This window comes from Leptopilina boulardi, unplaced genomic scaffold (assembly GCF_019393585.1).
Source record: "Leptopilina boulardi isolate dan_hultmark-lab unplaced genomic scaffold, ZJU_Lbou_2.1 LbouV2_78, whole genome shotgun sequence".
Taxonomy (NCBI): Eukaryota; Metazoa; Arthropoda; class Insecta; order Hymenoptera; family Figitidae; genus Leptopilina; species Leptopilina boulardi.
The window spans coordinates 579,856-594,524 of record NW_026138025.1 but is presented as its reverse complement, the minus strand read 5'-3'; the positions used below and the strand labels follow the sequence as shown (position 1 = coordinate 594,524).

Below are 14,669 nucleotides of genomic sequence, written 5' to 3'. Positions count from 1 at the left end.
AAATTTAACTTCCTTTTCGTATATTTTTACAAAATTAAAAAAAAAATAATTTTATGAAATTATTACTGAAGAAACGAAATTATTTTGTTAACAAATGTCAAAATAGTGAATTTGTTAACTAAAATTTGTTTAAACAATTAATAATTAGGAATTTGTTAATTATATTATATTATTTTATTATTATTATTATTATTATTATTATTATTATTATTATTATTATGAATAGGAGAGGAATTAATTTATTTTTTTTTTATTTTCCAATTTAATAGACGGAATAAATTTTGACGATATTGGTAAGGAAAATGTGGAAATGAAGAAATAATAAAAAAAAAAAAACTAGTAAATTGTTACAGATTTATTAAATAATTATACAATTTTTCATAAATAAATTTGTATTTCATTTTAAACAGTGAGTGTTTGAAACATTTATCCCCTACTAAAAAATACCAGATAACCAATACCTGATACTGCAACAGTACCAGTAACTGCTGCAAGAATTTTCCAAAACATAGAAGTATTGTTTTCTGAGGTTGGTTCTGACGTTGTTGTCTACGTATAAAAGGAAGATGAAAAAATAAATTATTTTTTTTCACTATTACCAGTGTTAGAAAGAATTAATTTAGGTTCAATAAAAAAAAAAAAACAAAAAAAAATTTTTTCGTTGAAATTATTAAAAAAGCAATAAAAAATTGATAAAAAAAAAAAAAAGTTAAAAACAAAATGGTAGCGAATGATAAATTATATTATTCGGAATAATCTTTATATGAAAAATAAAAAAAAAATAAATAAAAACAGAAATTGTAAAATTTCATTATATACAAATTTTATTTTCATTTTATTTTTTTTAAATAAATTTTTGAATTCTTTAACTACCGAAATAATTTAAAATTTTTATTTTTGAAATTTAAAAAAAATTAACTTACAGAAACATTGTCGGAGGCGTCAGTTGCCTAATTCAAAAAATAAAAAAAATTATTGAATAACTTTTGTTTTTTTCGATAAATTTTTGAATTCTTTAACTACCGAAATAATTTAAAATTTTTATTTTTGAAATTTAAAAAAAATTAACTTACAGAAACATTGTCGGAGGCGTCAGTTGCCTAATTCAAAAATAAAAAAAATTATTGAATAACTTTTGTTTTTTTCGATAAATTTTTGAATTCTTTAACTACCGAAATAATTAAAAAATTTTATTATTGAAATTTAAAAAAATTAACTTACAGAAACATCGTCGGAGGCGTCAGTTGCCTAATTCAAAAATTAAAAAAAATTATTGAAAAACTTTTGTTTTTTTTTTTTTTGGTAAATTTTTGAATTCTTTAACTACCGAAATAATTTAAAATTTTTATTTTTGAAATTTTAAGAATAGTTTTTTTTTGCCTAAAAATTTGTGTAGACAAAATTTCAATAAAAATAAGAATTATTTTTTTTTTTTAAAAAAAGATCTAAAAATGAAGTTTAATTTCAAATAGTAAGAGAAAAAATTAATATTCATTTACTAACGAAAGGCATATTTTTTTTGGTAGCAATTAAAAATGAAATTAGTACTGGATTTAAAAAGAATTAACTTACAGAAGCAACCTTGGAGGGTTCAGCTGCCTAATTCAAAAATAAAAAAAAATTATTGTACTTTTTTTATTATCTTTAATATCTGGATAAAATTTCAATAAGAATAAGAATAAATTTTTTTTTTTTAAATAAAAGATTTAATATTTATTTATTTGTTTATTACAAAAATAAAAAAAAAAAAAACCACCAATCAAAACTATTTATAATAAATAATTTTATTACCTCTACATTTTGTATTACCCCGCCGGAAATCTGTATGAGAAAAATAAAACTCGCAATCAAAAGAATAGTAGGCAAAAATTTCAACATTTTATTTTTTTTTTTTTTTGAAATAAAATATCAAAATATTTTCACTTTTTTTCTTTTTACTTTAAAGATGAATTTTTAAATTTTTCATATTAAAAACTTGGTATTCAATTTTTTATTTGAAAATTTCGTAACAATTTTTTTTCTTTAGAATTTGGATTTTTGGAAAAATTATTTGGACACAATTTCCAAAAGAACAAAGAATTAGGATAATTTTATTTACATTAGCTGTTTTCTAAAATGAAAATTAATATAATTGAAATTAATTATATTAATTATTATTTTTATAATTATACTTATTATTATTGTATTAATTATATTAATTGTTATTATCTTACTTATATTAATTAATACAATAATTTACAATACAGGTTCTATAAAATAAAATTTCATTATTCTCAAAAATTTGAATTCAAAATTAATTGAATTTTCAATAATTTGAATTTTCAATAATTTGAATTTTAAAGCATCTAAAATTTAATTATTTGTAAAATTTTCCATGGAAAATTTGTTTTTTGAAATTTAATAATTTCAATTATAACTCTAAGGAAATTCAATTATTTTTAACTATTTTAATAATATTGTTTGAAATTTTAACTATCTGAAACCATTTTTCAATTAAAAATGATTTTCAAATTATTGTCTTTTGTCTGCATTTACTAATAAATTTTTAGTGAAATCATCTAAAATTTTAATTACAAAACACTTAAAGTTTCAATTAATTTCAAAAATCTCAACTTTAAATCTTTGAAAATTCAATTAAACGGAGGCGTCAGTTACCTAATTTAAAAATTAAAAAAAAATTATTGAAAAACTTTTGTTTTTTTTTTTTAATTTTTGAATTCTTTAACTACCGAAATAATTTAAAATTTTTATTTTTGAAATTTTAAGAATAATTTTTTTTGCTAAAAATTTGTGTAGACAAAATTTCAATAAAAATAAGAATTTTTTTTTTTTTTTAAAAAAGATCTAAAAATGAAGTTTAATTTCATATAGTAAGAGAAAAAATTAATATTCATCTACTAACGAAAAGCATATTTTTTTTTGGTAGCAATAGAAAATAAAATTAGTACTGGATTTAAAAAAAATTAACTTACAGAAGCATCGTCGGAGGCGTCAGTTGGCTAATTAAAAAATAAAAAAAAATTATTGTACTTTTTTTATTATCTTTAATATCTGGATAAAATTTCAATAAGAATAAGAATAAATTTTTTTTTTTAAATAAAAGATTTAATATATTTATTTATTTGTTTATTACAAAAATAAAAAATAAAAAAAACACCAATCAAAACTATTTCTAATAAATAATTTTATTACCTCTACATTTTGGTTTACCACGCCGGCAATCTGTATGAAAAAAATTAAACTTGCAATCAAAAGAATAGTAGGCAAAAATTTCAACATTTTTTTTGGTTTTATTTATTTATTTATTTATTTTTTTTTTTTTTGAAATAAAATATCAAAATATTTTGACTTTTTTTCTTTTTACTTTAAAGATAAATTTTTGAATTTTTCATATTAAAAACTTGGTATTCAATTTTTTATTTGAAAATTTCGTAACAATTTTTTTTTTTCTACCGAAATAATTAAAAATTTTTATTTTTGAAATTTAAAAAAAATTAACTTACAGGAGCATCGTCGGAGGTGTCACTTGCAACCGGTTTATTGGAAGTATTACTCGATATCTATAATATAAATTTATTACCATATTTGGAAAAAATATTAAATTTTCAATCAAAAATACCATTAATAAATGAAGAACTTAAATTACGTTTATTAAATTTAAATTCAATAATGCCGGCAATTGATTTTAATGTAAATTATAAAGATTTACAAATAACAAGTAAAGAACGTGATTTTCGTTATTCAACACCTTTAATTTTACTTGGAAAAATGGTAAAAAAAATGTTAACATTAAATTTATAATAAATTCACCAATTAATTTAAATAATAATTATTATTTAAATTATTAGTAAATAATTATTCAACTTATATTATTGTTAAACGTAATGAAAATTTTTATCTAAGTGATATTGAATATCATAAAATAGAAAACAATAATTTTCAAATAATTCTAAATGTTAAAAAAATTAATGAAATTTTTATACAATTTCTGCTTTTGATAAAAATGATATATTGATTATAAAGCATTTATTGATTATAAAACAAGTGAATTTTGTTATTTCTCAAGTTGAAATGAAAGAAAAATTTTCATTAGAAAATAATAATAATAATAATAATAATATTGAAGAAATGAAAATAATTGATAGTAGTATTTATAAATTTGTCATTAATGATACAATTATCTTGAATCTTGAAATTATTAAACGTTTAGATATTAATTATTATTTTTTTTTTTTTTAAAAAAGATCTAAAACTGAAGTTTAATTTCAAATAGTAAGAGAAAAAATTAATATTCATTTACTAACGAAAGGCATATTTTTTTTGGGTAGCAATTGAAAATAAAATTAGTACTGTATTTAAAAAAAATTAACTTACAGAAGCATCGTCGGAGGCGTCAGTTGGCTAATTAAAAAATAAAAAAAAATTATTGTACTTTTTTTATTATCTTTAATATCTGGCTAAAATTTCAATAAGAATAAGAATAAATTTTTTTTTTTTTAAATAAAAGATTTAATATTTATTTATTTGTTTATTACAAAAATAAAAAAAAAAACCACCAATCAAAACTATTTATAATAAATACGTTTATTACCTCTACATTTTGGTTTGCCCCGCCGGAAATCTGTATGAGAAAAATAAAACTCGCAATCAAAAGAATAGTAGGCAAAAATTTCAACATTTTTTTTGGTTTTTTGTTTTTGTTTTTTTTTTTTTTTTTGAAATAAAATATCAAAATATTTTCACTTTTTTTCTTTTTACTTTAAAGATGAATTTTTGAATTTTTCATATTAAAAACTTGGTATTCAATTTTTTATTTGAAAATTTCGTAACAATTTTTTTTCTTTTGAATTTCGATTTTTGGAAAAATTATTTAGACACAATTTCCAAAAGAATAAAGAATTAGGATAATTTTATTTACATTATAGCTGTTTTCTAAAATGAAAATTAATATAATTGAAATTAATTATATTAATTATTATTTTTATAATTATATTTATTATTATTGTATTAATTATATTAATTGTTATTATCTTATTTATATTAATTAATACAATAATAATTTACAATATAGGTTCTATAAAATAAAATATCATTTCAGAATATTAAAAAAAAAAATTTTTTTTTTTAAATTATGATAGAATCTTGTTATTTATATCAACAAAACCTGAAGAATTATTTAACAAATTTTGAACTAAAATGATTTTTCACTAAATTAATTATTTTTAATAATTTTAATGAAATACATCACAAATTCAATTATATCAAAATTATTTTTCAATTAAAATTTTTATGAAATTTAACAATAATTGTTTATAATTAAAAAAAAAAATATCACAATAAAATTGAATTTTTTTTTGAAAAAATTCAATTCAAAATAAACTAAAATTCAATTATTACCCGAAATTTTAATTCAAAATCATTAAAAATCCATTAATTATCCACAAAATTTTCAATTTAAAATTTAATTATTTACCAAGTTTTCAATTTAAAATGAAATAAAATTCAATTATTTTCTAAAATTTCTATTCAAAATTAATTATTCAAATTTTTAATAAAAAATGAACTTAAATTAAATTATTATCCAAAATTTCAATTAAAATTCAATTATATCCCAAAATTTTCAATTCAAAATGAACTGAAATTCAATTATTTTCCAAATTTATAATCAAATAAAATTTCATTATTCTCAAAAATTTGAATTAAAAATTAATTGAATTTTCAATAATTTGAATTTAAAAGCATCTAAAATTTAATTATTTCTAAAATTTTCCATCAAAAATTTGTTTTTTGAAATTTAATAATTTCAATTATAACTCTAAGGAAATTCAATTATTTTTAACTATTTTAATAATATTCTTTGAAATTTCAACTATCTGAAACCATTTTTCAATTAAATATGATATTCAAATTATTGTCTTTTGTCTGCATTTAATAATAAATTTTTAGTGAAATCATCTAAAATTTTAATTACAAAACACTTAAATTTTCAATTAATTTCAAAAATCTCAATTTTAAATCTTTGAAAATTCAATTAAACGGAGGCGTCAGTTACCTAATTCAAAAATTAAAAAAAAATTATTGAAAAACTTTTGTTTTTTTTTTAAATTTTTGAATTCTTTAACTACCGAAATAATTTAAAATTTTTATTTTTGAAATTTAAAAAAAATTAACTTACAGGAGCATTGGCGAAGGCGTCACTTGTAACCGATTTATTGGAAGTATTACTCGATATCTATAATATAAATTTATTACCATATTTGGAAAAAATATTAAATTTTCAATCAAAAATACCATTAATAAATGAAGAACTTAAATTACGTTTATTAAATTTAAATTCAATAATGCCGGCAATTGATTTTAATGTAAATTATAAAGATTTACAAATAACAAGTAAAGAACGTGATTTTCGTTATTCAACACCTTTAATTTTACTTGGTAAAATGGTAAAAAAAAATGTTAACATTAAATTTATAATAAATTCACCAATTAATTTAAATAACAATTGTCTATATTTGATTATAAAACAAGTGAATTTTTTATTTCTCAAGTTGAAATGAAAGAAAAATTTTCATTACAAAATAATAATAATAATAATAATGAAGAAATGAAAATAATATTGATAGTAGTATTTATAAATTTGTCATTAATGATACAATTATATTGAATCTTGAAATTATTAAACGTTTAGATATTAATTATTATTTTAAAAAAAAAAAAAAAAAAAAAAAGATCTAAAAATGAAGTTTAATTTCAAATAGTATAAGAAAAAATTAATATTCATTTACTAACGAAAGGCATATTTTTTTTAGTAGCAATTAAAAATGAAATTAGTACTGGATTTAAAAAGAATTAACTTACAGAAGCAACGGTGGTGGCTTCTGCTTCCTAATTCAAAAATTAAAAAAAATTATTGAAAAACTTTTGTTTTTTTTTCGATAAATATTTGAATTCTTTAACTACCGAAATAATTTAAAATTTTTATTTTTGAAATTTTAAGAATAATTTTTTTTGCTAAAAATTTGTGTAGACAAAATTTCAATAAAAATAAGAATTAATTTTTAAAAAAAAAAAAAAGATCTAAAAATGAAGTTTAATTTCAAATAGTAAGAGAAAAAATTAATATTCATCTACTAACAAAAGGCATATTTTTTTTTGGTAGCAATTGAAAATAAAATTAGTACTGGATTTAAAAAGAATTAACTTACAGAAGCAGCGGTGGTGGCTTTTTCTTCCTAATTCAAAAATTAAAAAAAATTATTTTAAAACTTTTGTTATATTTAAATATTTGACTAAAAATCAAGTTTATTACTTTGTAAGAAATTTTAGTGTTTTTTCTTTTCTTTATTTTTATTATTTTTTTTATTATCTTTAATATCTGGCTAAAATTTCAATAAGAATAAGAATACATTTTTTTTTAAATAAAAGATTTAATATTTATTTATTTGTTTATTACAAAAATAATAAAAAAAAAAAAAAACCACCAATCAAAACTATTTATAATAAATAATTTTTATACCTCTACATTTTGGTTTATCCCGCCGGCAATCTGTATAAGAAAAATAAAACTTGCAATCAAAAGAATAGTAGGCAAAAATTTCAACATTTTTTTTGGTTTTATTTTGTTTTATTTATTTATTTATTTATTTTTTTTTGAAATAAAATATCAAAATATTTTGACTTTTTTTCTTATTACTTTAAACAAAATACTTTTTTCAATGTTTGGAATTCTATTAAAAAAATCTACACAAAACTCGCTTTTTATATACCAGTGATTTTTATGTTCTTTTTTTTTTAATAGTGTTGTAAATAAGCAGTATGACGATATGAAAAAAAAAATGTTAACATTTTTATAATAAATTCACCAATTAATTTAAATAACAATTGTCTATATTTAAATAATAATTGTCATTTAATTAAAAAACATAAATTTAATTTAAAAATATTAGTAAATATTTATTCAACTTATATTATTGTTAAACGTGATGAAAATTTTTATCTAAGTGATATTGAATATCATAAAATAGCAAACAATAATTTTCAAATAATTCTATATGTTAAAAAAATTAATGACATTTTTCTTCCATTATTACATTATACAATTTCTGCTTTTGATAAAAATGATATATTGATTATAAAGCATTTATTGATTATAAAACAAGTGAATTTTGTTATTTCTCAAGTTGAAATGAAAGAAAAATTTTCATTACAAAATAATAATAATAATAATAATAATGAAGAAATGAAAATAATTGATAGTAGTATTTATAAATTTGTCATTAATGATACAATTATATTGAATCTTGAAATTATTAAACGTTTAGATATGAATTATTTTTTTTTTTTTTTAAAAAAAAAGATCTAAAAATGAAGTTTAATTTCATATAGTAAGAGAAAAAATTAATATTCATCTACTAACGAAAAGCATATTTTTTTTTGGTAGCAATAGAAAATAAAATTAGTACTGGATTTAAAAAAAATTAACTTACAGAAGCATCGTCGGAGGCGTCAGTTGGCTAATTAAAAAATAAAAAAAAATTATTGTACTTTTTTTATTATCTTTAATATCTGGCTAAAATTTCAATAAGAATAAGAATAAATTTTTTTTTTTTTAAATAAAAGATTTAATATTTATTTATTTGTTTATTACAAAAATAAAAAAAAAAAAAAAAAAAAAAAAACCACCAATCAAAACTATTTATAATAAATACGTTTATTACCTCTACATTTTGGTTTGCTCCGCCGGAAATCTGTATGAGAAAAATAAAACTCGCAATCAAAAGAATAGTAGGCAAAAATTTCAACATTTTTTTTGGTTTTATTTTATTTTATTTATTTATTTTTTTTTTTTTTTTTTTAAATAAAATATCAAAATATTTTTACTTTTTTTCTTTTTACTTTAAACAAAATACTTTTTTCAATGTTTGGAATTCTATTAAAAAAATCTACACAAAACTCGCTTTTTATATACTAGTGATTTTTATGTTCTTTTTTTTTAATAGTGTTGTAAATAAGCAGTATGACGATATGAAAAAAAAAAATATATAAAAAAAAAACAATTCTAGTATATGATAAATTATATTACCGAAAACAATCTATGTATGAATAAAGAAAATTGTAAAAAAATGAAATAATTTCATTTAAGAAATATAATTTTTTATTTCAAAAATTTTCTTAAAATTTTGTTATTTAGATGAATTTTTGAATTTTTCATATTAAAAACTTGGTATTCAATTTTTTATTTGAAAATTTCGTAACAATTTTTTTTTCTTTTGAATTTGGATTTTTGGAAAAATTATTATTTGGACACAATTTCCAAAAGAATAAAGAATTAGGATAATTTTATTTACATTAGCTGTTTTCTAAAATGAAAATTAATATAATTGAAATTAATTATATTAATTATTATTTTTATAATTATATTTATTATTATTGTATTAATTATATTAATTGTTATTATCTTACTTATATTAATTAATACAATAATTTACAATATAGGTTCTATAAAATAAAATATCGTTTCAGAATATTGAAAAAAAAAATTTTTTTTTTCTTTAAATTATGATAGAATCTTGTTATTTATATCAACAAAACCTGAAGTATTCATAAAATTCTTTATACTGAGAAATAAAAAAAAAAGGATAACTTTTTTTTTTATTACGAAAAAGTAAATTTTTGCCAAATAGCTTTTAAATTTTAAAATAACTGCTTTAAAATTTAAATAAAAATAAATATATATAATTTAATTTTGTTTTATTTTAATTTAAAAATTTTGTTTTATTATTATTTTTTTTATTTTTATTATTTATTTATTATTTATTTAATTAAATTATATTCCGTATAAATTTTTTTAAAAAATTAATTTTATTAAATTTGTCCAAATATAATTTGCAGAAGTTTATTTTTCTACTAGCAAAATTAAACGCACGTAAGCGCGCCAAATTGAGTATTTAATTGTTTGTTATAAAGAAATTAACGATTAATATTATCAATAATAATTTAATTTATTAGAATATTATTACATATTAAATGATAATAATGAAAATTATATATGTTTACAGGCCTCGGATTATACGAATTTTTCCGACTTTTTTTTTCAAAAATACGACTTTTATCGACTTATTTTAATAAAATGCGACATTTTTTATTTTACATTTGAAAAAAAATGTAAATAAAATACATTTTTTTAGAATAAAATTTATATCTTCTTCAGATCTTCTTCAATTCAATTATTTAACAAATTTTGAACTAAAATGATTCTTCACTAAATTAATTATTTTTAATAATTTTAATGAAATACATCACAAATTCAATTATATCAAAATTATTTTTCAATTCAAATTTTTATGATATTTAACAATTGTTTATAATTAAAAAAAAAAAATATCACAATAAAATTGAATTATTTTTTGAAAAATTTCAATTTAAAATAAACATTATTACCCGAAATTTTAATTCAAAATCAATTAAAAATCCAATAATTATCCACATAATTTTCAATTTAAAATTTAATTATTTACCAAATTTTCAATTTAAAATGAAATAAAATTCAATTATTTTCTAAAATTTCTATTCAAAATTAATTATCCAAATTTTCAATCAAAAATGAACTTAAATTAAATTATTATCCAAAATTTCAATTATATCTCAAAATTTTCAATTCAAAATGAATTAATTATTATTTAAAATCAATTTATGCATTAAAATTTTTTCCTTTAATACATTTAAAGTATTAATCAATTTTTTTAATATATTCCTTGTATTTATTTTAAAATTAAAATCTTCATTTACTAAAATATTAATGGCATTATTTAAATTTTTTTTAATAAATAAAATTATTTTTTGAATATTATTTGCAAAATTTATATCTCTATTTTTATTAATTTTATCATTAATATCTAAATTAATTGTATCACAATGTGATGGTAATTGTGATAATTTATGATTAATTTCTGTGAGTTCCATTTTGTTCTTTATTAGAAAAACATTAATTTCATTAACATCCTCAATGTCCAATGATTTATTAAATATTTCAAGACTATTAATCAAATGTATCATTGAATTAGTGAATATTAAACGTGAATCAAATTTTAAATTACTATTGCAAATTAATTGATTATAAAAATTTAAACCAATTACACTGAATATTTCAGTAATGTTTTTCGCAGTGTTGGCAATTTCAATCTGTAACAAAAAAAAAAAATGTTGATATTTTTTGTTCAAAAATTATGAAAAATTTTATTTTTCCTGTATAAGAACAAATTTAATTCCAACAGTAGAAAAATTTAATTTGAATTTTTACTTACGGAAATTGTTGCAGTTGTTGCTTCTGTTTCGTCTGATTTTTCTGGTTTATTTTCTGTCATAGTTGCTGCTGTTGTTTCGATTAATGATGCTTTTGTTACTATCGGTGTTATTGTTTCTTCCTCTGGCAAAATTGTTGATTTTATTTCTGTTTCATTTGCATTTTTTGATTCATTTTCTATAAAACTTGTTGCTGTTGTTCCTGTTCCTGTTACTTCTGTTATTGTTGGTTCATTTTCCCTAAGTGTTGTTGATTCTGTTGTTGTTGGTTCATTTTCCCTAAGTATTGTTGATTCTGTTGTTGTTGGTTCATTTTCCCTAAGTATTGTTGATTCTGTTATTGTTGGTTCATTTTCCCTAACTATTGTTGATTCTGTTGTTGTTGGTTCATTTTCCCTAAGTATTGTTGATTCTGTTATTGTTTCATTCAATTTTTCACTAAAATTTTCTGCTGTTGTTCCAATTAATGTTTCTAACATTTCATTTGGCATTTTTGTTACATCACTTTCAAATTGTGATTTTTTTACTACTTCCAATTTATATAAATTATTCACATATAATCTAAATTTATTAATAAAATTGATACGCTTATTTATTAATATTATTAAATTTTGACGAGTTTCATAATCACCTTTTTTTGCAACATCACCAATTCGAGGCATTCTTTTTCTTAATAACATTATACCATTTAGAATTTGATTTGCCTTTTTTACTAGAGAATTATTTTCATCAATTGACGACAAATTCATTGTGTCACAATGTTGTGGCAATTGATGAACTATTGTTTGAATTTGATAAAAATTATTTTCCAAATCTCTTAACTGAGAATTTAATTTATTAATACATTTAGTGTCTAAAGATTTTTTAAATAAATTCAAAGCATCATTTACATTAAATGACATATTTAATGTCATTTCTAATGGTAAATTAATTTTCACATTTTTTTGTGATTTACAAATAAGATGATTGTAAAGATTAACACCAACTTTATAGGCTTCATCAGTGATATTTATCATGGTATCGACAATTCGTTCAATTAAAATTGGTACTGTTGTTCCTACTACATATACTTTTTTCGGTTCGTTATCTACTTTAGTTGGTAATGCTTCATCTACTTTTTTGTTGTCATCATCTGTCAAAGTTGGTAATGTTGTTCCTACTTCATCTACTTTTTTCGGTTCGTTTTCTACTAAAGTTGGTAATGCTTCATCTACTTTTTTGATGTCATCATCTGTCAAAGTTGGTAATGTTGTTCCTACTTCATCTACTTTTTTCGGTTCGTTTTCTACTAAAGTTGGTAATGCTTCATCTACTTTTTTGTTGTCATCATCTGTCAAAGTTGATAATGTTGTTTCTAACTCAATTGGTTTTTCTTCCGAATTAATTAATTCTGTATCAATTGCATTCAATTTTTCTCTTTTATTTTCTATTATAGTTCCCTCTGTTGTTTCTATTAATAATTCTTCTGTTTCTTCTGATCCTATTAAATTATCCACCTGCAAATTTTTTAATTCTTTTATTTCTAATTCATTTGTTTTCATTATATAAAGTTGCTTCATTAGAGGTATTAATTCATTTAAAATTTCCGGTATATAATTGAAAATAAATTCCCATTGTTTTTTTGAATCTTCATAATTTATATTTGATATTAAATTAATATTGTTCATTGCAATTTGTATTTGTTGCATATTATCTTTTAATAATGAACCTATTTGTAAATTAGAATTATTTTCATCAATATATTCCAAATTTTCCACACTACAATATATTGGTAAATTAATAATTGCACGTTGAATTTGAATAAATTCAGTTTCAAGTTTTTTTATAAACATTTCTTGTTTTATAATATTTAATGAAGAAGAAGAAGATTCATTAAGTATACTTAGAGAATTTATCACATTATATGTACAATTTAATGCGATATTAAAAATTAAATCAAATTTAGGAATATTCTTGTTATTATTGTTGTATGTACAGACAAGATAATCATAAAGATTTTCATATATTTTATAGCCATAATCGGTGATATTTTTGAGAATGTCGGCAATGTTGATTAAAAATTTTTTCAACTATTTTTTTTTGGGGGGAAAAAAAAAAGAATATATTAGTTTATAAATATTAGAAATAAAGTTTTATATTTTCTTTAATTTTAAAATAAATATATATATATATTACCTCGTCGTTTTCAATTATTGATATATCATTGTCATCATTATTATTATTATTATTATTATAACAGGATACGAAAACAATTGTCAAATTAATGGACAATAATAGTAGAAACCAAAATCTACACATTTTGGATTACTTTTTTTTCACGAAGAAAAAAAAAAACAAAATTGTTATATTGTGAAAATTTTTATTCTTACATATGTATTTATACCCAATTAAATTTAATTGCATCATCATAATGACATCATTTCATCATTAATTTATATATGTAAATTTAGTTTATATACTGTCTAATATTTAACATAGATAGTTTATATGTGTCAATAACGTACATTATATTTGTGTTATTTTGAAATATATTTTTCTAATACAACAGAAACATTTATATATATAGGTTGACCTTAATAGATAATTTTCCAAAAATTTAAACAATTATTTATTTATGAATAAAAAAATTGAAAAAAATATGTTTCAGATAAAAAAAAAAATTTTACGGATCATTTGTATTTATATCAAGGTGAATTATAAATATATTTGCATAATATGTAAATACTAAAAAAGAAAATATTGAAAATTTATAGTTTTCCAGTTATTTAAAATATTTTTAGATAATTTATTTCAATAATTTTTTTTAAATAATTTATTTATTAAGTTATTATTATTAATATTATTATTAACTATTAAGTAATATTTATAATATACTGTGCTCAATTCTTGTATAACAGAAAATAAATTTTTTGATAAAAAAAATAAAATATCACTTGAGTTCAATAATTTTTTTGTTTTATTTAAGTCAAAATATAGAGATTTATTTGAATTTAAAAATGTTTTTATTTTATTTAAATAAATGTTCTATTTGATATAAATAATTAATTATTTGACGCAATTAGAGGGATTTTAATATGAATTAAAATAATTGTGACAAGTAAATTTTTAGTTGTTTCAAAAAAAAAAAAAATTTATTCTTGTAAATAAATATTTATTTGAATTCAATAACATGAATTATTGAATCAAATAATTTTCATAATTAATTATTAACAAAGCAGTATTTATTAGTGTAAATTATTTCATTTATTAGATTCAAGTAATTTTTTCTATGGCATACAAATTACTGTTTATTTGAAAACGATAAAATAAAAAAAATACTTTTACGATTCGTTTTCTGATAAAAATTTTATAATTACTTAAATCCTCGA

General features: G+C 18.0%; 1 protein-coding gene across 18 annotated transcripts; it reads right to left on the bottom strand.

Annotated features, from left to right (window-relative positions):
* Positions 1 to 340: 340 nt before the first annotated feature.
* LOC127290661 (dentin sialophosphoprotein-like) lies at positions 341 to 8,964 on the bottom strand. Of its 18 annotated transcripts, XM_051319399.1 has the most exons (17): positions 8,718 to 8,953; positions 8,487 to 8,513; positions 7,517 to 7,546; positions 7,206 to 7,232; positions 6,859 to 6,885; positions 6,176 to 6,232; positions 4,592 to 4,621; positions 4,375 to 4,401; positions 3,504 to 3,560; positions 3,193 to 3,222; positions 2,973 to 2,999; positions 1,792 to 1,821; positions 1,573 to 1,599; positions 1,222 to 1,248; positions 1,074 to 1,100; positions 924 to 950; positions 341 to 549 (listed from the first exon to the last, which is right to left on the bottom strand). In XM_051319399.1, the coding sequence occupies exons 1-17, from the start codon at positions 8,802 to 8,804 to the stop codon at positions 427 to 429; spliced, it is 687 nt and encodes a 228-aa protein (XP_051175356.1). In that variant the 5' UTR covers positions 8,805 to 8,953; the 3' UTR covers positions 341 to 426. The 18 variants fall into 18 exon arrangements, with proteins under 18 accessions (XP_051175356.1, XP_051175360.1, XP_051175359.1 ...); XM_051319403.1 differs by lacking the exon at positions 1,222 to 1,248 and having other exon boundaries at positions 8,718 to 8,957; XM_051319402.1 differs by lacking the exon at positions 924 to 950 and having other exon boundaries at positions 8,718 to 8,956.
* Positions 8,965 to 14,669: the final 5,705 nt, after the last annotated feature.